The following is a 27,362-nucleotide window of genomic DNA, read 5'->3' as shown; positions in this document are numbered from 1 at the left end:
GAACCCAATAATCATTCCGGTGAAAGTGATGTATGTTAGAGGTTTAAAAGCATGGATCTAACAAAAGGGACCCATTTTATTATTAGAGACCTTGACTATATGAAATTTTCAATATGAATGGATTCTGCAAGTTAAATAATTGATAGAGAAAAAACTGGTCTCAGGTCTCGCACCAAAATTTTATATTTATATGTATAGAATTGCTATAACTATATATCTCTATGGATATATACGTAGCTATGGACACAGAGATATTTCTCTCTTCTGAACTGGCTTTGCCACCCTGCTGGTCGCACTAAATGAAATTGTGACACGTGCTCAGTACCTATTTGTATGAAAGTTATGTTTAACATTTTGAGAAATACATTTTGACACATGATATATTGTTTTAAAGAAACTTAAGGTTCTTGCTATATTTTTATAAAACATGTAAGGTCACCCACATGTCAGTTTAGTGTCAAGTGTAATAAGTCAGGAAACTTAAATAAGATGTGAAATATTCAATGCCAACTATGAAAGCTACTAAGTAAAAATAGTAAACAACAACATGGCCGTCTTCTCTAGAAATAAACATGGCTCAGACACCAAGGAGAGTTTCCAAAATCTGATGTCAAATGTGCTAGAGAGAGCACCACACACAAAAAACTAAATTTCCCTAGGTAAAAATCTACTCTGAAAGAACACAGAAATGCTTAATTTATCATTTTCAAAACCTAAAAATTAATAATGTTATTGCTGGAGTATTCAAATTGGAGAATATTGGAAATTATTTCATTTAATAAAATGCAGATTAAAAAAATAAATAAAATGCAGATTGATATACTGCCCCAGCCACGTGACTAGCTTGCCACAGGCTGGCAATGGAATACTGGCGTAACTGTATACATTTCTACGTATGAGCGTCTGTGTGTCAGCAGAGTTTTGTGCAGTGCCTAGCTATTCATTTTGTATATTTTCTATTCATTTATCTTCTCTACACCTTAATTCACAGGCATTTGCTACAACTCAACTTCCTTAAAGAGGTTTTATTTAAAGAGAACGTTACCAGTTTGCTCTGTGAAAACACCAGCTGCGAAAGAATAGAGATCTTTGAAACACTTCAAATAGGTTCAAGGGGATCCTTAAGTAAGTTCAGCAAGCCTTAAGTCCCTGAAATTTTATACTAAATTCGGTGTGCCTATGTGGAGGTGCATTTTTCACTGCTTTCTATAGATTTCAAAGTGATCTGGGATCCCAAGAAGCTCACGAGAAAAATGTCATGGAAAAATAATTGGACACTTTCCCGGTCACCTGCAGATTAACCTGGCATCTTAGGGGGTGCTTACAAATGCACAGGGAAAGCCCCTCACTTCTCTGACGTAGCTCCCCTCAACTAGGTTTGCATCCTCTCCCTCCTTTTACGGAGCTCCTTCAGCCCTGTTCATAAAACATTGTCAGCTCTTAAAAAGAGAGTTATTAATATAATGAAGTCCCATTTGAAAAGGCATTCGAGGGGTGCCTGTGTGGCTCAGTCAGTTAGGCATCTGTTTTCAGCTCAGGTCATGATCTTGGGGTCCTGGGATCGAGTCCTGCATTGGGCTCCCCGCTTAGAGGGGAGTCTGTTTCTTCCTCTCCCCCTGCCTCTCTCCCTACTTGTGCTCTCTCACTCAAATAAATAAGACTTTTAAAAAAGGCATTTTAATTCCAAAGTAAAAATGCAATTATTACCTACCCCAATCTGGGAAGGATTTATAACGCAATGCCATTAAACTACTTATTTCAAAATTTTACGTATCAAAAAGATACATAAAAACAGTCAAGTCTCAACAAAATTTTCCCCTTGGATCTAATCTAGCCCACACATTTATATGCAGACGAAAGGATCTTGCTTACATTAGGACCTTAAAAGTTGGAGATCACCTCAAATCAGTGTTAAAATGATGTTTCAATGCAGCAGATGGACGAAATGTAAAACATATCCACAAAATATACCAACAATCTATAAAATAAGACACAGAGAAACCCAGCTAATCAGCACAGCTGGGTGCTAGGACGACCTCTAAAAGATCCAAGGGAGAACAGGAGGTAAAGAGCAGGCGAGGGATGGGAAATCTGGTGGTGGTTGAGGCTGTTGTATTTCGCTTGAGTTGAAAAACAGAGCCCCAAACTGCTTTTAATGAGAAAGTCTGCTTTGGAAAACTGATTTTGTGTGTGTGTTCCAATACAAGTTTATTTGTGGACACTGAAATTTAATTTCATATAATTTATATGAATTATAAAATATTCTTTTGGGCTTTTTCAAGCATTTGAGTACCTGAAAAGCATTCTTAGTTCACAGGCTGTGCAAAAGATAAAACGGGCAGCGGACTAGATTTGGCACTTAAGGTATAGTTTTTCAGACCTGTGGTTTTTATCATTACAAATTGGCTTGTTTTGTGATCATATTGCATTTAGTTTAATAGAAATTGTGTTCCCCAACAGGTCCATTTTTAAAAAGTCTGACCTTGTGAATTGTCATGTCATTGCTGCCCCATCAGTGGATGCTATGCTTAAAAATTTTGTAAGTGAGACTCAGGAAGGAGATAAACTTCAGCTAAGAAAATCCCTTAAGCTGAATCTAGTCCATATCGTACTAGGAATTTTTCACTGGTAACCCTTGAGTCATGAAACCCCCAAAACAGCAGTAGATAATCACACTATAAATTCTTACTATCTAAAAGTTAAGTCAAATGGCATAGGGGTGGGTTGGAAAACTCGTATTCTTGTAGGAGGACATCATCAGACCAAGAAATGAGATGACAAGAGTGTCTCTGTCCTGGAGGTGTTTAGGAAAGGCCGCTCTACGGATGAGAAGGAGTAAGAGTGCAGTCGATGGTACGTGATCCAGCGTCAAGTAGCAAGCCCAGAGGCAGCGGGATCCTGGTGGCCGAGAGCACCCCAGGCTACATAAGTAATGCTGCGGCAGCTGGACTTTTTTTCTTTTCTTTTCTTTTTTTTTACCTAAAACAATTCTGACCTTAAATCATCTTTGGGGGTCATGGAACATAGGCCACATTTCAGAGCGGATCACTGAGATGGTGCTACACCAGCACAAAGCTATTTTATCCATAAATGTCTCTGGGCTCAGAATCTGGATTTCAGAGAAAAGAAATGGGACAGGTATGTACGCACGGACACCAAAAGGAAATACATCAAACCAAGGCTGAACTCATGCCGTTATTGGTTTGGTGCTTGCTCCCAACACCTCTATCAGATGCTAGATAGCTGCCTTAAATACAGGGTACTGTCTTCAAGGCTGAGTGTCTTCTGTCACCAACAGCAATCTTTTCTCAGAACACTGCACTTTACTGTCCCCTCCCCCATTCAATAATATTCCCCACCCAATAGTAACTGTGCTTGATATTCGCTTAGCTTCACCCAAATTGCTATCTTTCCTTTTGCTGATTTGGATTGTCAGGTGTCACACAGCTACACATTACTCTTATGCCTTTGACACAGTTATAGTCAGTCTTTTCAATTCAGATTGATTGGAGCTAATGAAGTGCAAGGCATGTGATGTGAGAGTCACAAAGAAGAACAAAGCATGGGCCGTGTCTGCACTGAGAACCGCAGGGGTGCCCTCCAGTTACCTTCTCACCCCAATTTCTGGAGTCGCTATCTGTCCGATTTACCAGATTTCAACATTTCTTTTTTTTCCCCCAAGAGATGGCTCTTTTAATTATGATTTTATTTCCGAGCTATTGTCAAAAGCTACTGGTTTTGGGAAAAGGATCTTGAGTGGGCTGCCCAAAGATCTGGAGCCTGGTAAGGAAAACAGCAGATTTAATAGCTGGGAAAGCACACGGAAGGGTCAGCTCACATTTAGGAAGGCCCTTTCCTTTCCAGTCTGAAATGTGGGGTTAGCAATCTTTGGTCTGGGCCAGCGATGTTCAGGTAGCCCTGACGCTGAAGCAGAGCTAAGAGGTGCCGACAGGCACAGTCCTGAATCCTACGGTCCTGAATCCTACGGTCCACAAAGGCCAGTGGCCACGATGTCAAGCAGAGCAGCAGGTTGTTGACTCTTGCCCTCCTTTGTCCCCTACTCCAAGTGTTCCCCCTACAGCCCAGACTCATCTCCACTGTCTGGCAGTAAAGGATATGGAACAATAATCTCAACAACTGTCAACTACTTGGGGAATAACAGGTGGTGACGGGTAAACTTTCCTTCCTTTCTCTCCTTTTATAGCATGCTCCTTTTTTACTTCTGAGAATTTTCCATAAACAGAACTCTATTTCTGCATTCCTTAGTGGTTCTTTATTAAATAAAATTTAGACCACCAGTCTTTTTATGTTATTGCATCCACTTAATATTCGACGTTGGGAAAGATATCCCCTTGAAGCATATGTATGGGAGAGATTATGATCAAAATTCACGGAACCATCCTGCTTGGTTTTAGGGTTACCTGGCCACCACCACAAAGTTCAATTAGGAATGTTAGGTCAATGTCTTATTTGGTAGGTTGATTTGAAGCCATATTCTTATGGTATATTCATTCTGTCATTGAGAAAGCTGCATATTCTAGCCCCATCTACCTCTCCTCCATCTATCCCCACTATTCTTCTTGAACTTCTTCTCCAGCACCTAAAAGTGAGCCATAAATGAAAAGCAGAGGCTTTGGGAATTTAAGTAAACTCTCACAAGTATCCAGCCATTTAGTGGTGTAATCACAATTCAAATGCAGGCCTCTTTTACTTCAGAGGTTATGATCTTATATACTCAGTTTTATAGATTCTTGAGGAATTAGAATTAGTGGGGGGTTTTGAAGGATGGGTGGAATTTGTGTGGATCAAGTTGGACAGAAGTTATTGTTTGACTCAGCTCAAGCAAAAACATGAAGAAAGCAAAAGCCAGGATAATCTTAATGGTTATGAAAACCTTCCTTTGACTCTGGCATTCAACATATTACATAGTTTCAACTCTCCTTAACCATCAAGCTAATCTTCCATACTTCTTATCAGAGTTCACAGCCTGGTGAATCAGGATTTTTCCTCTCTCAAATTCTCCAGTCGCATTGCTTGCACATTTTCTCCTCCCATGATCCCATCTGCTTGAGAATCCCACAGGAAGGTGGCAATCGATGAAAACAATAGTGAACCACAATTCAGAGTGCAGAAACTGAAACAAGATTCGTGTAAATTCTAGTTATATAAGTTTAAGATAACTTTGCTGTGTTACATGGTTACAATTCTCAACTCCATACAAGTGACCAAGTTGTTTAGCATGTGGTGTGATTATTACTTCTGTTACAGCTTTACTTTTGAATATGCGCAACTATGCTTACTAAAACTTTGTTTAGAAAAACAATGGCAAAAACTTCATATAACTTAAATGTCTATCCAGAGAGACAGGGTTAAATATATACCATGGAGTAGAACGGTAGTTTTAAAAAACTGAGTTACAGCTTCATTTATTAGCAAAACATAATCTTTATAGCATAATACTGTTACAAATAAGTTGTGGTATAATATATATAGTGAGTGTGCAAAGAATGCAAATCCATTTTTATTAAAAAGAAAAAAAAAACAAATGTGTATCCGTGTATGTCTATGTGTATAACTTTGTATAGATTTGCAGAAAGGTACCAAAAGGTACACAGTAGAATGGTGTCATCCTAAGGTCTACTTTGAGTGGGGAGTTAAAAACCAGAGAAGTCTAGAATTATACACAATATGAAAATTAAAATAAGCCAAGATTATAAAACCCAGCACACTTCACAACACAAGTAGCTAATGAAAGCCAAGAGAAGTACCTTGAAGACCTTGATATCAAACACAAACGCATAAGTGGATGGGTCAAAATTGGAACAGGAATAAAGAAAAGAGTATTGAAAAAGATTTCGCAGTAACTCAAAGCCATAAACTTCCTTATGCACTGATGGTTTTAACTAATGATGACCACAGAGGTGACTGAGTGACCAATATTCATGTACTTCGTACATCTTGTCTACCTATGCCCCTTTCTTGCATACTCAAGAAAAGAAGATCATCAAAATACCAGTGACAGTGATGTCAGTAGAGAGGTACTACTGAATTTGAAATAATTTTGTTTTAAATAACTGGCGTTGCTAACACATTGGGGGTGATGTACTTCCCATCAGGGAAGCAGCAGACTGTCTCCTCACACTGGGCCTGGCACGCAGGTCGGGTAGGTGACCCGGCATTAAGAGATACTGATTCAGAGGCGGCGGGAGGGTCATGAACAGTGCACTGCGGACTATGAATCAGACTGAGGCTGAAAAGGGGAAATGAGAAAAAGAAAACAGCCGCTCACAGGAGGGTGAGTACTGGCCCCAAGGGTAGACCTCAGCTTCGCGGACCCGCCAGGGTGAACACGGCAACATCCATGTCACTAAGCGTGAATGGCTGGAAGTATGTTTGCTTTGAGAATGCTGCACATTAAAATAAATGTAAAGAGACTTAATTTCTGATGGAACCAAAAATAAGCCGAGAAATAGGCACCTTTGAAAAGCGATCTGACCATGTAGATACTTAAGAAATGCATTTGCGTGAGTGCAGCGGGAATTCACGTAAGTAACGGAGCTGCGCCGCTAACGAGGCCACTGATGCTTTCGGTGCTAATTTAGGGCTTTGAGTCCCCTCGGTCCTCTCAGATTACATATTCAAATCTACAGTCCGCCAAAGAGGTAAGATACTTGCTCATTTTGTGATCTGTTATTTTTCTTCATATAAACGGTGTGATTTAGTTGAATACATTCTACAACGTAGGCAGAATCACATAACCTTGGACATACCGGGCTCCTTTCCATTTTAACTGTAATAATCACGCAAAACTGCATGCTCCTTAAATGAATAATATTAACAAATTCATTTCAAAAATCCCTGGTATGTGAATTTTTTCACTCTATGCTAATGGAAAATCAGTTTCTTATGCTAAAAATAACAGCCACATGCACAAAAGCAAACCTGTTTTTCTCATATATATTTTTAAAAGTCAACTGGCATCAATTATATGTAATTGATAAGGAAATTATCTGAACCATGATTTGGCACGCGTATGCCAAACTTGCCCTTAATTTACATTCAATTACTCATAGCTGATGCACACATAATTTCATGAAAGGACAGCAGCCCCATTACACACTCCAGTAGGTAATTCAATTAAGCAGTATTCACCTAGCGTGTAACTATACCATCACTGTGAATGAAATTTTTCTCTTTCATAAAACGGAGGGAAGGTGTAAAAGGCAAAGAGGCAAAACGGAAGTCCCTTTGGATTGAAAATCCCTGCTTCATTCAATAATGTCCAGTCAATAACCACTTTACTTTTAAATCGATCTCTTGTTTACCTACTCACATTTCTCATCTGCCTGCCCGACCCGTCTATTCAATTTTTTTCCTTTCCATTCATCACCAAGTTGTATAAACATCTCTCTTTATCCTTGGCGAACAGATCCACCAGGGATGGGTAGAAATGATGTGTTTGCGCCTCTCTGTCCAACGATAAGCCCCCTTAACAGACTTGCTACTATTATTTTGATCTTTCAAAACTCTTTCTCCTCAAACCTATTTTACTACCCATAACTCTTGCGACAGCTGAATACAGAACTGGGAGGCCATTCCCAAAAGCAGCTTTGAAAAATGAAGAAATAATGACAGTGTAGAAGATGAAAATGAGGGGTAGTATAACATTTTTAAGAGCCCTTTTGTGTGAGAAAGTCCTCTATCAACAACTATTCGTGTGTGTCTGTGTGTCTGTGTTATTAGCAGTGATGCCTTCACTTGCAACAGACCTGGCCCCAGGCGAGTCTTATTTTAATTCCTCCTTTGATCCATTTCTGACAGCTTTGATGGAGCCCAAAGGAACAACACTCTACTAAGTTCCCAGCCAACCCCTGTCCTTCTCTGAGATAAGATAAATTGATTCCCAGGACGACTCCCTTAAACGTGTTTCAACCCATCCATTCAAAGACTTCTAAGATCCAGAAAACAAATTAAGGAGAAAGAGGCTACAGAGAAAGGACAGAGATGAATAAGGGTAGTCAATATGAAGAGAAGAGAAATAGATCAAGTATTTATGAGCAAATGCTGTTTGCCCAGGACAGCGCTCTGATGGAATATACAGAGCTATCTCCCAGGAGATCGGGGCGTTATGTCAAGTGGGAAAAGGGATCAGAGGATGAACAAATTGATACAGACTCAGATCTGACCAGGAGTTTTTTCTCATGGAAGTGAAAGACATTTCTAAAGGATGAAAGAACTTTTTGAAAATGGTGTATCTATTTTGAAATAGCCCAGCCATTCTAGTGTTAGTTTTAAGTAAATTAGTTCTTAAAGAAGAATCACCTGGATAGATTTCTTTTTTTACAGCTACCATTGAATCCTATTGTAGTTTTTTAAAAGCTCAAATTGTTAGCTCATGATATTCTGGAAAGCGTCCCCCTGTGTGCCAACTACGTCAGTCCTTCACGGAGCAAACACTACACAGGGGAAATAGGGTGTCTACAAAAAACCCCTACCTGCTCCTAGTTCCAATGTCCCTTCTTCTCTGCTATTCTCCTCTGCCCTAGCCTCAGATGCCTCTGTTTCCCTGCACTATTTTTTCTCATCCTGCTCTTTCCTCTTTTTCTCTCCTCACTGAGGACTTACATCTGCCCTTGGTCCCCAGTAATGTCTTGAGAGCCATCAGAATGACTCAGGGGTTCACAAGGCTCTCACAATTGACATTAGGGGGGCTCCTTGCAGTGGGGGGCTGACCTATGCATTCTAAGATGCTTAGCAGCAGCGCTGGCCTCTACCTGGCAGGTTCCAGGAGCACTACCGCTTCTCATTGTGACTTACAAAAATGTCCAAATGCCAAATGTCCTACATAAAGGAGCAAAATCTCCCCCTGTTGAGAATCAATAGAGCAGTTGTGTCTGCGTCTACTCCTTAATTTAACTACTTGGGGTTAAAAAGGGAAATAATGAAGACCAGAGAGGGAACAGGGAAGGAATTATCTCATCGTAGATGGCTTCAAGAAGCATTTCTATCAAGTAGGTAGGCAGAGTCCAATTTCTCTCTGACTTCTACCTTATCTGTCAAGACCAGGAATATCCCGAATCCACCAGCACAGTGCATTTTGCATGTCTAACTTATCAGCTACAGGTTACAAGAGATGCCATTAAGATGGAGGGGTCTTTGTATTTTGACCTCAGAGATAGTGTAGGCAGGAGTTTTCAGCAGGTTATAAACACCCAACACTTCTTGTATAACCCATATGCCTTGTTAGGTTAATACAATGTGCCATTTTTTAGCCTTAGTGCTTTGTTGGCAGTTCACTAAGATTCGGGAAAGGAAGAAACCAAAGCAATGACATGCTTAAATGACTAGGAACTGCCATATGGCGGGCTCTCTAATAAGGTGACTTGGGCACTCATACACCTTTCTAAATGCTGGTTTTCTCTTGAGATTTTCCTGGCCTTAGAAAACAGTCAGCTAAAATGCCAGCTGCCAATTAACGAGCTGATAGGAATTTCTCAACTTTTTTTCCCTTAACTTACTGGTATTTATTCATTCCAACACAATTAATTCTCCAAGCTTATTTTGTGTTACCTCATACCCAGGAAAGTCCATTTAAATGCATTTAAGGCATTTTGTGGTCCATGTTTCTGATAGGTCTTTCTCTTACATCGCCCCCAAGCCCCCCACACCGAGACAAACTAGAGAGTCTGATATTATCGGTTTCTGCATTAGGAAACACAGATTTAATATTAAATTTCCTGTCAGTTGGTTTGGCCACCTTCTTTGTAAAGCTAATAGCACCTCTGTGCCATGGTTTTTCTATGCACTCTCAGAATACTATAGAATTCAAGCTACTTCTTCTCAGCGTCTCCATAGCGCTGACACATTTCACTGCTTCCTGCTCTGAAACACATTTCACTCTTGGCTTTCATGATACGACCTTCTCCTTGATTTCCAGTTTTCCTGCTGCTCATCTCAGTTTCCACGACCCTTCTTGACTGATGGTTCTCTTAAACTTGTGCTCTTCTTGACCCATTAGTACACATAGATACGGCATTGAGCCTTCTTCTTTATCTAAACTCTCCCTGGGTGACCGCCTCCAGCCTTATAGTTTTAAGTACCATCTGCTTCCTAATGACCCACAAATTACTATCTCCAGACCTGAATTTTTCAATGAGTTTTAAAATTCACAGATCTCATTTTCTACACGCCAAAACCTCTTGGATCTTATAATAAGCATAACAGAATTGGGTGGCTAAAACAGAACTCTCTAGTCACCATCCCTCTCACTCACTCCTCCTCTTCCTGACTGCCCAAGGTCCCAACCACATGAGAACGGTTATCCACCCCCAACTCCTTACCTGAAGCAGCTCTCCTTTGCTCTGCTCAGGACATTTCCTCACCACCCTCCCCCTATTCCGTGGCCATGTTAATTCAAACAGTCTCTCTCAGGTAAACTTCTTAGTCCTTGAGCAGATCTTGGGCTGCCCCAGATTTCCTGTATTCCCTCCTTCCTTAATACCAAAAGGCCCCTGTTTTTTATACCTCGGCAAGGACGGGTGTGGGCACAGTAATACTCCTGACACTCATGTTTGGTCACTGAATTGGGTATCCTACATGGTCAGTGCATAAAACCTTCTGACATGGCATTTATAATGCAGCAGCTTTGACACCAAAGTTTGACTTGACTGCAAGGAACCCAAAATACACAGCAAGCTTTTGATAAAGTTAGATAAATACCATGAATTCTTCTGCATGTTTTTGTTACCAAATAACAAATGAAACGAATACCCTTCTCACATTCTAGAGTCTCAGCCATCTCCTGATCTCTGGGCAAACATGTAAAAATATGGTAGAAAGAAAACATGGTACAAAATATCCACCTACCAAAATTCTCACACCAAAATGACAATATCAAATAAGGCAGAATAATAAATAGGTGTATTAGTTTCATAAAACTACTTAGAAAAAATACCTGATTTTTAACGTTGAACACTACATCAAAAATTAATGATGCACTATATGTTGGCTAACTGAACATAATAATCATAATAATAAAAAAAGAAAAAAATATCTGAAATGTCTTGATAAAAATGTAAAGATGCAAAATGTTCATGTGTAAAGAGTACAAACTCTTAAAATAACCACACAGATTCATGAACTCTTATAGGTAACAGGGTCAGTTTTTAAAGAGTAGAGATCAACCCTAGTCTCTAAAAGTACCCAAATTTTAAAAATAAAATTAAACTTAGTGGCTTCAGGTAAATATGCAAATAACCGATGGAAGGAATGTTGTGCTCTATCTAAAAAACAAAGTAAAAATTAGCCTTTTAATGGTTGATTAAAAAAAAAAGTCTCAGAAGTAGAGTTTATTTTCTCAACGTAAACACACCCTAAGTGAATTCTTTTCCTTTTTATTGCGGCCAGATGGAAAAAAAGACTCTTGAATAGTGAGGCACTTTGTTTGAAACATAAACCTACAAACAAATAAGAACACCAAGGCTGTTCCTGTCGTTAAGCCTCAGGGTAATGAGGCTGCCTTGGCTGAGGGTAGAAGGTAGAGGGTATCCACCAGCAGACAGAGAAGCCACCTAGAGGTTACAAGATAAAGTTTTAAAAAATTGTTGTTTAAAAAAATGTTGTTTATACGAAAGGATGTTTAGGTGTAGCAAAAAAAGAAGCCAAAAGCAAATGTGAGGTGCTAAACCAGGATTTACAGATTGAGACATCTTTAAACACCTGTCCCCCCCATGGAGGTATGAAAGGGTCTAGGACAGGATTTATTTATGGAGGGAGTCTTGGCATACCCTGACTCCCACACACCGCTCTAGTAGGGAAGAAGAATAGCTTCTCAGAGGAACGGGCTTTACTGGGACCACTCAGAGCTTCACGTTTGCCCCTTACAGTTTGGGGTATACTGTATCCTGGGATCTGAACCATGCCTGAGAAATCTCATTTGTAGAAGGATGGCTAGAGAGTGCAACAGGGTAGGGACAGGGAAGTGGGGAGAAAACCGTCCTCCCAAAGATTGTTGGGGCAAAGGATATCTGAGTGTTCTCCTGAGGACTTGATGTGGCTCATGAGAGAGAGGCAGGCTGGGTTTCTTAGATCCTGTCCAAAAGACCAGGATGAGCCAGTCAGACTGCATTTTAGCACATTTGCTTGATGGTTGTGGGAAACAGAGAACTCACTTTCCTGGATGTGAAGAAGACACATGCAGCCCTGGTTGCTAATGGCAGCCATCTTGGACACGGAAACATCTAGTTCAGGTGAAATTGACAGACAAGGAGAACAGAGCAGAAAGACCAGCAGAAAAATGAAGCATGAAGCTTGGCTAAATGGTACATAAAATCCACCCTTGACCTGAACTTTTTGCTGATGTGAACCAATAGACTCTTTCCCTGTCAAGCTAGTTTGAACTGAGCTTCTAATATTTATCATTGAAAGCACTTCATTTTATAATCGTTTCTAAATGATCTGGGAGACAATCTACAGTTCAAATTTGTGCTACGCTAGGATAGCCCAAAACCAGGAAAATATAAAAGAATCAGAATGACCACTTCACTCGGTTCTTCGTGTGAACTCTATCTCTAGGGAAGATGTGGCCTCTAATCCAAATGAAACATTGATTGAAAGACGGACCTTCTTTTTTTGGGGGGGGGGCTAAGAAAACAACCACGGGGTCAATTATATGTTACCTGGTAATGAACTCTCTGGGAGCCAGAAGAAACTGACTGCAGGTCCTAATGAGAAAATGGAAAAAAAAAAAAAAAAAAAAGTCCATACCTTAAGATTAGTCTGAACAAGCTGCCGCTATAACTCTACCAACTGAACCCCCATTTAGTATTATTAAACTCATCTAGAAAGTATCTATACCTCTTCCAAATTCATCAAGCTTAAACAAAAAAGAGAATGCCCCAAATAACAAAAACACACCAACCTGGAATGAGAGAAGAAAGGCCGTTCAGCTACTGAAGTCTATACATCCTAAGCAGTTTAGAGGTGAGTGAGAGAGTTTCAAGGATCAAGAAGACCAAAAGTAAAAACCAGGCCATTTCTTTTTAATAAATGGTGGTCATATTTAATTTGCACCTGAACTTTTGGCTTATGAAGAAAGCTTCTAAAATCCCTTTAAGTATTCAGAAAGAATTTATTGATCTTAGACCAAATACACACTGTCCTAGTAATTGTGTTTCTACTGCTAAGTGCTTGGCAAACACAGGTTTTCACAGACAGCCAAGAGAAAATCGCTGGCCACCCCTACATGATCACGAAGTGCAAATTAATAGGCTTGACATTAATGAGGTTTTACTGGCAGATTCTGAGAGTCTGGCCCGCTTTATAAAGTTTTATAAGTAAGTTGTCACCTCGATCATGGCCTGAAGGCTTCCTTGTTAATGAGGGTAGTGATTCTATTCACAGATGTCAGCAATCCTGGGTACCTTTGTCCTTATACCTGCTTCCCAAAGGGCTTTACCAAACTACTCTGTGCCCAACTTAGTTTTAAAACTTTTCCTCTTTGAGTTTATTCATTCATTCATTCATTTTTTTTTTTAGAATCCCACTTTTAGTTGAATATTGGTATTATAAGCATGCCAATAAGTTAGTTTTCAACAAAGTCAATTCATTAGCCATGTCGTGGACTACTGTGAAATCTTAAGTTACCCAAGAGTTAAAAAAACAAAAACAAAACCAGGGTTTGGTATCATTTATGATTTGCCTTTTTATTGCAGGTTTTTTGAGGGAGGTTTCACAATAAAATAGAAACAGTATTTGGAAAAATGAGAAACTGTGGTGTTCGAGGAATATTAATTTGGGCCTGAGGCATACACTATGAAGTCCACAAACTTTGACATGTTAAAGTTTGTGGTTATTCTTGGTTAAAAAAAAAAAAGTGAAATGAAGCCAGAAGTGTAAAATTTGCTGACTTTTCTTCTCTCACCCATATCTATATTCAAAGTTTGGTCTCTAGCTCAAAATATGTTGTGAAACAATTCAATCTCTATCCTTAAAAATGCCAAAAAGGAAACTTAATAATTTTTCATATTACTTTATGCCTCCTACCTGAATTTATTGCCACCAAGAGAACTATGTTCTCTTGTTCAAAGCTAAGTGGCTATAACTTGACAGTATTTTCGGCGCTATATATCTTTGTGATAATTACATATAGAAAACGTGTCATCTAGAGAGTTTTTCATCTGGTGATATCTATCAAAATGACCCAACAGCTCAAAACATACAAGTGTCTAGACCACATCCGGAAAGCAACGATTTTAATGTGCGTCCTTCATCAAGAAAAAAATGACAAAGAAGTGGCTATTCGTGCTTTTCATCATTTGTAGAATGAAGACAGTGAATACTCTCTCTCAAAGTCTGGCAAAAGCAATCAATGACCACCGCAGTGACGGGTCTGGGTCTCCTGACTTCGCTGATGCAATTCAATTTCGTGGGAAAGCCATATATGAGAGGGTCTCTTCCCTTGCCTCTTTCTATGGCAGACCTGACTGAAGAACAAAATAGAGTATTTTTCTGTGTTCTGACACACATTCCTATGAAGGATAGAAGGTTTTTCTTTCCTGTAGAAGTTATATTTTTTAAAAATGTAGTGCTCTCTGGCTGAAGTCTGTGCTCGATACAAAACATTAAATAACCTAACTCTCTGTCCTCCTTCATTATTGATCAGGACCCTTTGAAATTCTATAGAGCTCAAAACACACAGGGATGTAGTCTGGTAAGAAGACAAGAAGTTCGCAGCTATAGTTATGGATCACACTAAAGCAACGTCCTTACCCATTTCAACCACCTGAGGAGGGAAAATAGCAGTGGGGGTCGGGGAGAGAGAAGATGTGGTCGATGCTTAAAGGACGAGGACCCCATGCTTTCATGTCTTCCCCAGATGCACCATTGCAGAAGTGAATCTATATGGCCGGTAATTGGTTACAAAAATGGAAAACTGAGAATAAATAATTGGCTAAAGAAACTCACCTCCTGTAGGCGGTCTATGTACATACGGCAAGTCTCCAAATCACAGTCTCCACGCACAACTAGAATACCCAGAGGGATAGCTAAGGGTGAAGGAAAGAGAAAAGTCTAAAATAACATATTTGATTTTTCTCCATTGGCATAAATGTGTTTCTTACGGTTTAAGAAGTATCTCATAAATATTATTAGTGTTTTGGACATTTCAATACCCAAAATTCTCCTCAGACCTCCCCTGGGACCCAATCTCTTTGTTACGGATGCATCCCTTGCATGCGCTATATTGTTCCTTGCCACCTGGCCAGCCTTCATTTTGTCTCGGTGGCCCTGATACGAAGAGTAATGTCATGAGAACAGTGGGCTGGCAGGACCGGGAGGCGGCTCACAGCTAGCTAATAATGTATGCCTGCATTTTCAAGAGTCAATGTACCGCCACAGAGGAATGAAAAAATCATGATTCTGGACACTTACTCCTTTCCCTCCTAACTACATGGGGTTTAATCTTTCTGTCGGTTTGCAGTGGTTCCCTATTTAAGAGACTCGAGCTACTCAAAGCACTGTTGCTACCTGGTGGCCAACACCAGAACTAAATAGGCATTAAATGTTTAAAATAAATAAATAAAAGCTTCTAGAAGGTTTACAGCTTAAAAATCCCATTGACTTTACACCTGGTCAAGTGTAAATGTGGTATCAGCAGGGCTTCAGGGAACAGTTAGGAAAAGCTATTATGTGCCTTAAATACCTTCTATTTAGGCAGTGGCAAATGTTCCACGACGGCTTTAATGGATAGAACTTCCCACGTCACAGGTAACCACAAGATTCCTGAAAAATTTTCTCCTTCCCAAAACTTCAAAAAATATATTGCCCATTTCTAATTTTAAAAGTACAGTTGTACTATAAAATCCATAATTTAACCAAAAAAAATACCCTTCGAAATTCCCAATTATCCAACTAGCGTCTAGCAAGCACATGATAGGCCAGTTGTGTTCACTAAAGATTTTGAATTTTTAAAGTCTCATCATCAATAAATGGGTCTGAAAATGCAAAATGCATTAAAAATTAATAATACAGAGAATAAAATACATATAAAATGCATGGAGAAATCTTGAGGAACTCACAAAGTCGTGAGAAGATACATATAAACAATAATAACTGTAACACAGGCTACATTAAATGTATGGGCTTAGTCATTTGAAAACTATAGGAGAGAGGGACTAATTCTTGCCCGGAGGGTAGTTTTAGTCTCTCTGTAAGTTACTAAGCCCCATTGGCTCTATTAGTTAGAGAAGTGAGGGTAGTCCGGAGAAAAAGAAATAGTTTCTTTCTCATTATGACCTCTTAGATTGGCAACCTAAAGGAACAGGGTGTGGTAGTGATGTCTCTAATGGAAACGAAAGTCCTACATACATAAAGCTTGAAAGCATCCATCATCATGTAGAAATATGTAAACATGTGCGTAAGCATGGACTCTTTCACCAAGGACGACTTGTTTACCTTCACAACCATAATGTCTGGTAGAGCAGTGGTAGCTAGTCAATGAGAGTTTATAAAAAGAAGGAGAAGGGTTTAGAGTGCGTTCAAGTGTGAAAGAGAAAGTATGTCTTGAAGGGCGAAGTCAGCTCTCCAGGGGAGGCAAAAAAACAAAGGTTTGGAGCAGGAGACAGAGCATGCATGGGATTGGGGCAAGGGGGGCAGTAAGCAAAAGGGTAAGGAGCCCTGCAAGTCTCACATGTTTGGGGGAAATAATAATCTGGAAAAATAGTTTTTCTTTTCTTTTTGAATATAACCAGAAACATCAAAAATTTCATCAGTATGGTAATCATACATCTTTAAAAGAAAAGGAAGGGAAATTCAGTGAGGAGATTCCTAAAAGTACTGATTAAAATAATCACCCTCAGCTAGACTACTACATTGATGCAAATAAGGTTATCTACTGAAGTAAAGAAAGATTAAAGATTTCTGACACTTGAGGAATGAGTAGGAAAAGCTAGAATTTTGGCCTAGAAAGTCAGTCAAATGTTGTGGAAACAAAATATAACTTAGTAACATGAAAGCCCATGTTAGAATCTTACTTAAGGATGCTTACTCTTAATTTCAAATGTGCCAGTGTAAAAAAACGAAACTTGATCAATACTTATTTACTTAAATTAGGAGATACATTTTATAGAAATGCAGGAATCCTGTCAACATCTCTGATTTCCTTCTATTATCAATGTTTGGAGTTAATCTGGTCATAAATTCAATGTACTTGGTAGCAGATATTTTAAACTATAATTAGAGGGTAGATATTCCAGACCTAGAATAAAGAAGGTAGACTAGGAAAAACTTTTCGAAGATGTGTCATTCATTTCTACTATAAGTATAAAATCAGCTACTTTGCAACATTCCTCAAGAAGTCAATTAAGGGAAAGAGGGCTTTTGACTGATGTTAGCTATTAATTGGGCTTAAAAAAAGACACTCTGTACCACAGTTTCATATCATGATTACTGACAATTGCTGTCAAATCTATCCTATGAAAGTAGCAGTATGCAGTACAAAGGATTTATGGTCATTCTCTCTTGGATTCAAATTCCAATGTTGCTTTAATCTTACAATTTACTCATATTAGCAGTTCGGTCCTGGAAATTACTCAATTCCTCTGATCCTTAAAGTGAAGACTATGGTATTTAGGATAGATGCCTTCTAGGATTTTGTGAAGATTAAATGCAACACTATATTTAAAAATGAATAGCCAAAACATCATGTTCTTTCTCCTGTACCCACTTTACTATCTTTTGAGCAACTTTAGCTAGAAAGTGAACACACCGAATCATATATCTTTCAGTTTACCATAATACTGTAAGGATTAGCTGGTAGTTCCATAAATTATACTTCTGTTTTCTTAAAACAAACCTCTACTCTTTCTGCAATGAGAAAAATAACTGTAGTATAAAAATACTGTGATCTGACAGTTTCATTTGGGGGTTGACATGGTGGAGAAAGCAGAAATTTGTGGAAAATTATTACCTTCCTTTTACAATATTGACAACTAACTACCACTTTAGTGACGTTTCCTTCATATTAACTAGGAACAATGAAAGTAGTTATCGCTGGAATATTAGCATCATTAGCCCCGATCCCGATGACTCACCCTTATTTTGGCATTAGAGATTTTACTTGACTCCAATAAGCAATAGCCAACACTCAACCTACATAATGGAACTTTTATTGCAGGGATCAAATTTATACATTCTAAGCAATAAAGAGCAAGCTGGTTTCTCAGTTAAGATGGCAGATTTAACACCTCCTTTCCTCTTACCAGAAATGCTACTAAATTACAGTAAATGGATTTTTTTAAAGACATAAACCAAGAAAAAAGAGGAGAAACAGTGAGCAGACAGTAACAGATGAAGCAGATGGAATATTGGTAAATGACCCAGAGCTCCTATAGCGTCTAATCCTAAACCATGGGTGGGATTGATGAGAACCAACATGATTTATATAGCAAAACCCTCAGAAGTCTTGCAAACTGGCAGTATCAGGTTCCTCACACACTGGAGGGAGTAGCCAAAATAGATGACTAGATTCCACCAGCCACTCTGGGCAGGTATAGTTACTTTACAGACAATGGGGATTAAATGACCATTTGAAGAATGTAGAGATTCCCCAGATTTCTTCCCTCACTAGGCTCTCCAAAAGTTGGCAGCCAGAGCCCTACCTTTTAGGAAAGAGATCTGAAATCTCTTCTTTAAGGAATCCTCAGAGAGTTAAAAGAAAATATTCCATCCATGAAATATAAACAGATTACATAAAAGAAGATAAAGACTATGAGGGGAAAAAAGGAGAATGAACATCATTCAGAGAAAAAAAAATTCTTGAAAATAAAAAAAATTGATAAAATAAATAGAGTTTAATAGAAAGAACAGAAGACAAAGTTGAGAAAAATCTCCATAAAAGTAGAGCAAAAATAAAAGGAGGCATAAAATATAAGAGAGACACTAAGAAAAATAAGGCTAGGCCAAGTGGTTCAACATTCAAATAATAGGAGTTCAAAAAAACCAGAGAAAAGAGAAATTGTCAGAAATAAACAAAATAAAATATATTTCATAGAACTGAAGAACATTAGCTTCAAACTGAAATGGCCCAGCAGGTGCCCAGTACAACAACAATAAAACAATAGAAAGACATTTAACTTTAAAATTAAAGAATACTGGGGACAAAGAAGTGTCTGTGAATTTCCAGAAAGGAATAACTGGATGACATATAAAGGACCAGGGATTAGATGGTTTTAAATGGTACAGGCATCTACACAGTCGGGCAGGCAATGAAACAAGCCCTTCAGCATTCTAAGACTTTTACACATAATCCAAGATATCAAATGATTCCAAGGGTTGAATAAAGGACACACCCTCTATCAAGAAACTACTATAGTAGTTCCCCGAACAAAAGCTGAGTTTGCAACAAGGATGAGGAATGCATGCAATATAACACATGGGGAAGACAACAAAGAAGAGGATCAAAGGAAACTTCCAAGGTGGGGCTAGACAAGCCTTGGATGACAGATGCAATGAGCTGCCAAACTGCATACACTAGAGCCTGTGACTCAAGAGACCGCTATGTGGACAGCCGTCGTCACTGAGATTTTCGTAGTCCTTGGAGTGATTTCTCAAACCAAGGATACAGCCCAGGCGAGTCAGAACCAGTTTCTTATATATATAACAACACTCTATCACCCCAGATGTACTCTGCCTTAACCTGTTTTTGAGAGCAAGAGTTAGGTGATGGTGAAGCAGACACATTCAAAGAAGCTCATTCCCTCTAACCATATTTCTGCTTGATACCTAGAACCCACCCTGGTACCCCGACAAATATTTCTCAGAATTCAGTCACTGCCTGGCCCCTAAATCCTCTTAGAATGGGCTCACGTGCATCCTCAGGGAAGCTGAAGCCAGACACCAATGCAGGACTCTTTTCAGCTCTCCTGAGAGCCTTCCTCTAAGAGTGAAATCATCATCTTTTCCTTACGTGGGGAGGTTTAAGTCAGTCAGTTTGTCTCTCTCTTTATTACAGCGTAATTCCTGCTAGAATAGAATTGCAGCGGACCGGGGGTGCTAACCTATTCAAAACACAAACAAAACTATCTCCAGTGGGATCATTAAAAGAAGGTGTGTGACCTTAGAGAAAAGCTTCTCAGAAACTGCAAAGATTTGCAAAGATTGGGTTTGATGCTCAAAATATATACATAAAAATATTAGAATTGCAGTCTCGAGGCTAAATAAAAACAATGTCACTTTCCTGAAAAGAATAAATCAGAGTTAAAAATGCATAAAATAGGGAAGTGTTTTGAACAACATGGTAAATCATCAAAAATATAATCTTAGAATGACTTTATTTTATGTGAGCACTATTCAGAGATGCCCTTTTTAAAACTTGACATTTCCTTAAGCATCAATTTTAGATTTACTGACCTAATCAATACAGTTTACGTCCCATACTCACTCTCTTTGTATCAACTTATACACAGTCTTTAGAAACCAACAGGCTGAAAAAAAAACTCTTCCCTGGAAAATAACACAGGTGAAGAGCTAGGCAAGCTTGTGTTTGGCAATGACATTTGGGATGAAACACCAAAAGCATGATTCATGAAAGAGAAAAGCGGCAAATTGGACTTCATTGGATTAAGACTTGTGCTCTGTCGAAGCTACTGTTAAGGAAATGAAAAGACCAGACAGGCCAGGAAAAAAACAATCTTCGCAAAACACATATATGATAAAAGACTGGTATTCGAAATATGCAAAGCACTCTTCAAACTCAACAGTAAGAATCAATTAAAAAGTAGGCAAAAGATCTGAAGAGACATCTCACCAAAGAAAACACATAGATGGTAAATAAGCACATGAAAACGGTGCTCAACATCGTATGTCACTAGGGAACCACAAATTAAAACAACGAGATACTATATATATATCTATTAGAATTGCTAAAATTGTAAAAAAAAAAAAAAAAAGAAGAAGAAGAAGAAAAGAAAAGAAAAATGACAACACCAAATGCTGGTGAGAAGGCGGAGCAAAAGGAACGTTCATTCACTGCTGATGGGAACGCAACATGGTTTAGCCACTTTGGAAGATGGCTTGGCAGCTTCTTACAAAACTAAACAAATTCTTACCAGCAACAGTACTCCTTGGTATTCACCTGAATGAGCCAAAAATTATGCCCACAAAAATTTGCACATGAATATTCGTAGTTGGCTTTATTCATAATTGCCAAAACTTGTAAGCAACAAAGATGTCCTTCAATAGGCAAATGAAAAACAAACTTAGCATCCTACGATGGGATGTTATTCGGCAACAAAGAGAAATGAGTTTTCAAGCCACAAAAGACAATATGCATGGATACATGCATATCACTGAATGAAAGAAGCCCGTCTGGAAAGGTCATGTGCTGCATGATTCCAACTACATGGTGTTCTGGAAAAGGCGAAACTATGGAGAGTAAAAAAGTCAGTGGTTGCTAAGGGTTACAGGAAAGGGATGGATGAATAGGTACAGCCCGGGGGTACTTAGTGCAGTGAAACTACTCTGAATGATACTGTCACAGTGGATATGTGTTGCACATCTGTGAAAACCCATAAAACTACAGAACACAAGCATGAGTCCTAATGTAGAAATGTGGACTTTAGTTAATAATAATGCATTAACATTGGCTCATCGATTGTAACAACAAATGTACCCTACTAAAGCAAGATGAGGAAAACTATGTGTGCCGGTGCGGGGGGCGGGGGGGCGGATGCATTGAGGGGATATATGAAACTCTGTGTACTTTCCACTTAAACTTTTTTTAAACCTAAAACTGCTCTAAAAAATAAAGTCTATTAGTTAAAAAAAAAATAAAAAGCAACAGAAAAGAAAAAAACAGGCTCTGAGTTTCCTATAGGCAGGTATTTTGCTAACATCTGAGAATCTGCTCACATACAGAAAAACGAATGTTACGTACTTTCTTGGCCATAGTTTTGACACTATTCAAGAAGTCACAAGATGATGGGAAGAAGGGACTAGAAGTAAAAATCAGGGAGGGGGCCAGGGGACTAGAGAGAGGAAGAAAAGTCCTAAGTGAGGATGAGAGGGGATAAGTGGAATCTTCCTATGGTCCTCATTAGTTTTTAATGTGTCAGAGTTATCAGGGAACTAAAGTTCTAACTTGATGGCTGACAATAATTAAAGAGAATGAGTTGGCAATGTTTCAATCTAATTCCCCCCATGTGACACAGGTCCATTTTACAACTTGTCATCATTAACTGCCACAGCTCAATGGAACCAACAGGGGAAATTAATAGGCATATTAGCATTCAAAAGGATACACAATGTCCTAAGAACTTTATGCTCCACTGTGCCATAGCTGGGGTCTGTAAAATGTTTCATGAACCCTGGTTCTTGTGATTAAAAGTCATCCTGGAGTTTGTACTCCATAGCTTGAGCTAAACCTTCCCATAGTTGGCTCAAAATGTCACCCACAAGAGAAAAGTCAACTAGGTAGTTTTCACTGCATTCTATATGAGGACAGTATTTTCGAGGTGTGCTTTCTAGAAAATAGCCGTTTCTCTACAAATTCAGGTTTCAAACTACAGATTGAATTCTGCTTCTTATCCTAATAGTAACCTACTGAGAAGGCAACCCAAGGGACATCCAACTTACTTTAAAAAAATCCTCTTAAACACTTTGCCATTGATAATTTCAAATAACAATTTCTGGTATTCACTTTCACTTAATTGGGCAATTGTGTTTCAGTTATATACATAAGGAATTGTACAAAAATATTTGTCAGATCTACTTAATGATCCAGCACACAAGTTTTTAGGATTTTCTTGTGCCAGAGACAAATGCAGGGCTAGGAGGTGAGGATGCAACATGGAGTAAGACCCGGTACCTGCCCTCAGGGTGTTACAGCCCGGGAAAAGAGGGTTGTTAAAGATATTCTCTTGATTATATACCTTGTGATTGGAACTCTGACAGATAAGAACCTGATGTGTTTCCGATACAGAGAAGTTGCACATTTCCTAGGTTAGGACACACTTCACGAGGAGTTATCCCAAATGGGAGTCTGGCAACAGAGACAAGGGTTTGTCAGGCACAGGAAATTCTCTTAGTCTTAGACCATCCTTAGATTCTAAGAAACCAAGGTATGAAAAGCAGCAAATGTTCAGGACTTAGAAAAATAGGTGAGTGCAGAGTACAAGGGGGTGAGGCCAAGGCCAGAGGTTCGCTTTTTTTTTTTTTTTTTTTTTTTAATGCTAAGGAGTTGAGACTTTAATCTCAGAAGGACGGGCAGATACTCCAGGGTTTCCAACAGATGATAAAAGTTTCAGATTTACATTGACCCAGAAGCCTTAATGTTCCCCTCAGCTTGACTACCCTTGAGACAGTGCCTGACCTCCCAGTTCTTATTTAGAAGATTTTCAATTGTAAATTACTTCTCTGTCCTCTTAAGATGCCATCTCAGCCACTTTTGCAACCCTAGACTGTCTTTCTCAAAGACCTGGGAGGCATCGCTCTGAAATGGACTCTTCAAGGAAGACTGTGTCCTGATCTTTGAATCTCCACGGGTGGGTAGGAGCCTAACTCATTGCTGCTAGTAAGTGACAACAAACACAGATAGCCTACTCAATGACCAATCAATGACCAATCAATGACTGACCTCCTGCTAATGTCTTCCACTACTTTTTTACTCACTCACCCCAGTGCTTAAAAATTCTCCCACCTTTTGTCACAGCAGAGTTGAGTTCACTTTCTCTTCCCTACTGCAATAGTCTTGAATTAATTCTTCCTAGTCTGTTTCATTTGTCCAGTGCAATTTTTCTTTGACATTTTAGAAAAATCTGTGGGAGATGTGGAAGACAAGGTGAGTGGCAGGAAGGTGAGTTAGGGAGAGTTTTAGCAGTGAAGGGAAGGAACAAGTGTGAAGCCCAAAAGAGAGGAGTGGCAGCAAAGGTAAGAAAGGAGAGACTAAAGTCAAGGAATCAACTCCATGAACAACTGGATAGTGAGAAGGAAAAGACACAAGGGTGCCTCTAAGTTGTTTAGAGTAGCCATGGCAGCTACAACCTCCTTGTAACCTGGCAAATGCCACAGTGGACTGTGGGAGGAGGGAGATTGACAGAGAAAGAGATGGATGGATGGGTTATGAAAACAATATAAAAGTGGCCTTTGTAATGATGGATGACAAAGACCACTTATAAATGCATCGAAGGCAGTTGATAAGAAATGAACTATCTGAAAGGGGCTTCTGAGTGAGAATGTTGTTACAAGCAGAATTCTTAAGAATATTCTCAAGCCTGGAGAACCAAGAGCAGAAGGAGGAAGGAGGAGGAAAGGAGATGTCCTAACTCCCCAGACGTCCATCTAAACCCCATACTACAGCACCTCGGGAAGTAAGGATTAGTCAGTAATAGACCCTTTTCTCATCCTCTTTGCAATCACCAGCATGCAGGGCATAATACATGGAAAGCAGAAGTGAGAAAGAAAATCCAGAAAAAAAGATGTTAAAACAGTCTTCTGAACAAAAATAAAAGGAGTCAGATGGAGAATGCAACCCAGTTGTGGCTAATACATTCAAAATTGCACAAGTTTTTTTTTTTTTTTCTCTACTTCTGGTGAATTTTGTTCATGTATTACCAATAATAACCTATGGGAAAGTATGGGCAAAGGCCTAATACTCTTATAATCATAAAAACCAAAGGCCCAGATGAAATAGTTCTATGAAATGTCATAATTGTCCAGCTTAATATGAAAGTTTACCAACAATGGTGTAAATTTCTATTTTTGATGGAGAGAACTCCATTTCAATGGAAATTCCTAATGCCACATTCAATAAAATTCTTGTACAACAAAATGTGTTATAAAATTCCTTGGGATTTATTCCCAGTGTAAAAATATAATAGCAGCTTTTAATGGTGAGTTTCTAGAATGTACCTGACAGTGGGCACTGGAAAACAAAAGAATGTTTTCCCAGGCATATTTATCGGTAAGGTAGTATTTGCAAAATTCCTAGATACAGAGAAGAACTGCCAGTGATAATTTACTAGAACCAGTGCTCTAGTAATTAGGAGATAACAAATACTTGGTTATGACATTGGAATCTTGGCTACATGGCCTGGCCAGCCAAATAAATATGAAAGTCAAAAGAAACATTAAGGGCCCAAAAGCAAAGATTCACAAGTGTACCCAAAACTTAAATACTCAAAATGATGGTTAGAGATACTAGTTCAAGTACTTTTCACAATTTCAACATCACACTGTGTCTGTGCACCGTTCGGTGATGGGCAAGGTCATCAACAGTTAGATATGGAGGACACAATCAGCCATGGACCTCTGAATTTCTGAGCCCATTGGATACATGCGGAGAATTAATAACAGATTTCCTAAAATCTTCTGGAGACCTCAGTCTTTCTGGAAGCAAAAAGAGTAAACAAATTACATGTAGACAGCTGCCACATAGAGATGTGAAGCAGGGCAGATCTAAGCAAACGCATCCTGAGAATCTGACAACCCAGGGGACTCTCTAATTCTGTTTATCAGTGACTCCAGAGAGTGCCATGCCTCAGTGATTCAGGAAACCCACTAAGTATCAGGAAAGAGTGCTCTCCCCGGTATGAACTATGAAAAGTCTACAGCTTTACCTGTGTTGAGAGCACATAAAATCGTGGTTCTGAGTCCATCTGCAAAGAGGTTATTTTTAGATTAGCACACATTTCTGTCCTTGGTTCTATTCAGTTCAATACTTTACCGATAAATTGGAAGAATACACAGAAGAAATGCCCACCTTGTTGAAGATCAAACTCCAGAGTGATCTCTGACTCCAGTGTCGGGCTAGAAATAGCCTGAAATTTGGATTGCCTTGCATTTATGTTTCCAATTTTAATCACTCACATTCCAAGTAAAAAATATTTGGCTTAGCAATAGTTCATGTCAAAAAGAACTTTTAAGAAAAGGTCATCGTTAACATTTTGAGTTTAACTAATTCTGACACATCTAAAGAAGGTAACTGATATTCCAATTCCCAGAATTTGGAATAGTGTTGGGGGGGTCAGGTCAAAAAATACAAATTAAAATTTGGAGGCTAGTGGTCATATGAGTCTAATTCCTAGCACCTAGCACAGTGCTTGGTACATGGTAGGTATTCAGTAAAGAGTTGTTAATGAAGAAGTGAATGAATGGACTCAAGAATTTTTGGTGTGTGGGTGGTTCTTTCCTGGCCTTAGTTCAAGACTCAGGTGCTCAGTTACTGTAAACAAGATGATGCTTTCAGAGCCGAAGTGCCCCATCCAGGTCCATGAGGGGACTGAGGCACTCATTCCCTCGCTGCTGAAGGTGTGGGTTCTGCTGATAGCTCACAGCTGATTCCTCTCTAGGAAGGAAACTACCCCAATCAGGGTTTGCTTCTTCCCAGGGTACACCCTGACGTGCAGCTAACAAGCCTTGCTTCAACCGGGACAACCCTAGATGGCCACCCCAGGTGCAAATGTCCCCATGGGACACCTCTGTAGCAACTCTATTACAGCTCGACATCTTCCTCGGCCCTCTGCCCATGCTGCTTTCCTCCTGCTCCACAACTGTTGTTCCCTCTTGGAGAGCCCCCAACAAACCTCCTACATAGAAAACTCAAAAGCCTCAGATTCTATTTCTGAGGAAACCCAACCAATAACAAAAACTATGATCCCAAATTCTTTTTTTAACACACATTTCTATAAGTGCACAGCTATGTCTTTACAAAGAAGTAGAGCTATGTATTAGGAAAGTGTACTGGATTAAGAGAGAGATGCAACTTATTAAAATCCTATCACAGCTATGTGACCCTGCACGAGGCGATCTTTCTAGGTGTCCTGTGATAACACCTGCGTATAGCATATGTGAACGCCCTCTGTAAAGCGTGAAGCGGTGTGTGAGCACTAGGTGTTTTTATTATGAAATGTGATGCCATGGCTGCAGTGGCTGATCCCACACCACTCACACGTTAACACGATGAATAAAAAAGCAACAATTTTAGACAAGGCCCCTAGAAGGAAGTCCTTAAAGAGAAACCTAGCTGTCAACTGAGTTGATATCCTAGAGTGGTCAACCTGGGAAGGTACCAACAAAATGAACTAGTTGGTGTATAAACAGTAAGAATTGGTCATTATTGTGTGTGCGCGCACAGAATAAACTAATGAAAGTGAAAAATAGTCCTCTGGGCAGAGACTTGAGGATAGACCTACAATGGATGTTTCTCATTACCAAAAGCTGAGTTTCAACAATGAAAGAAGGATCAAATATCAACGCTTGAGGCCTATTTCCTTTATGAGACCTATCGTCATCAGCATCTAATTCACCAAAGCTCTGGAAGCATGTATTTTCTTGTAAACAAAGCAAGGCTTTGGATCATAAACAGAATT

General features: G+C 39.2%; 1 protein-coding gene across 1 annotated transcript in view; it reads right to left on the bottom strand.

Annotated features, from left to right (window-relative positions):
- DGKI (diacylglycerol kinase iota) overlaps window positions 1-27,362 on the bottom strand; it is a 414,447-nt gene that overhangs the window by 80,198 nt on the left and 306,887 nt on the right. The window contains 2 exon segments of the mRNA XM_040643960.1: window positions 12,678-12,722; window positions 14,965-15,044. Of these exon segments, the coding sequence (XP_040499894.1) occupies window positions 12,678-12,722; window positions 14,965-15,044 (125 nt within the window).

Source organism: Ursus maritimus, unplaced genomic scaffold (genome assembly GCF_017311325.1).
Source record: "Ursus maritimus isolate PB19 unplaced genomic scaffold, ASM1731132v1 scaffold_3, whole genome shotgun sequence".
NCBI classification, from domain to species: Eukaryota; Metazoa; Chordata; class Mammalia; order Carnivora; family Ursidae; genus Ursus; species Ursus maritimus.
Note: the sequence above shows the minus strand (reverse complement) of the source record. Positions and strands in the feature narration are given on the sequence as shown.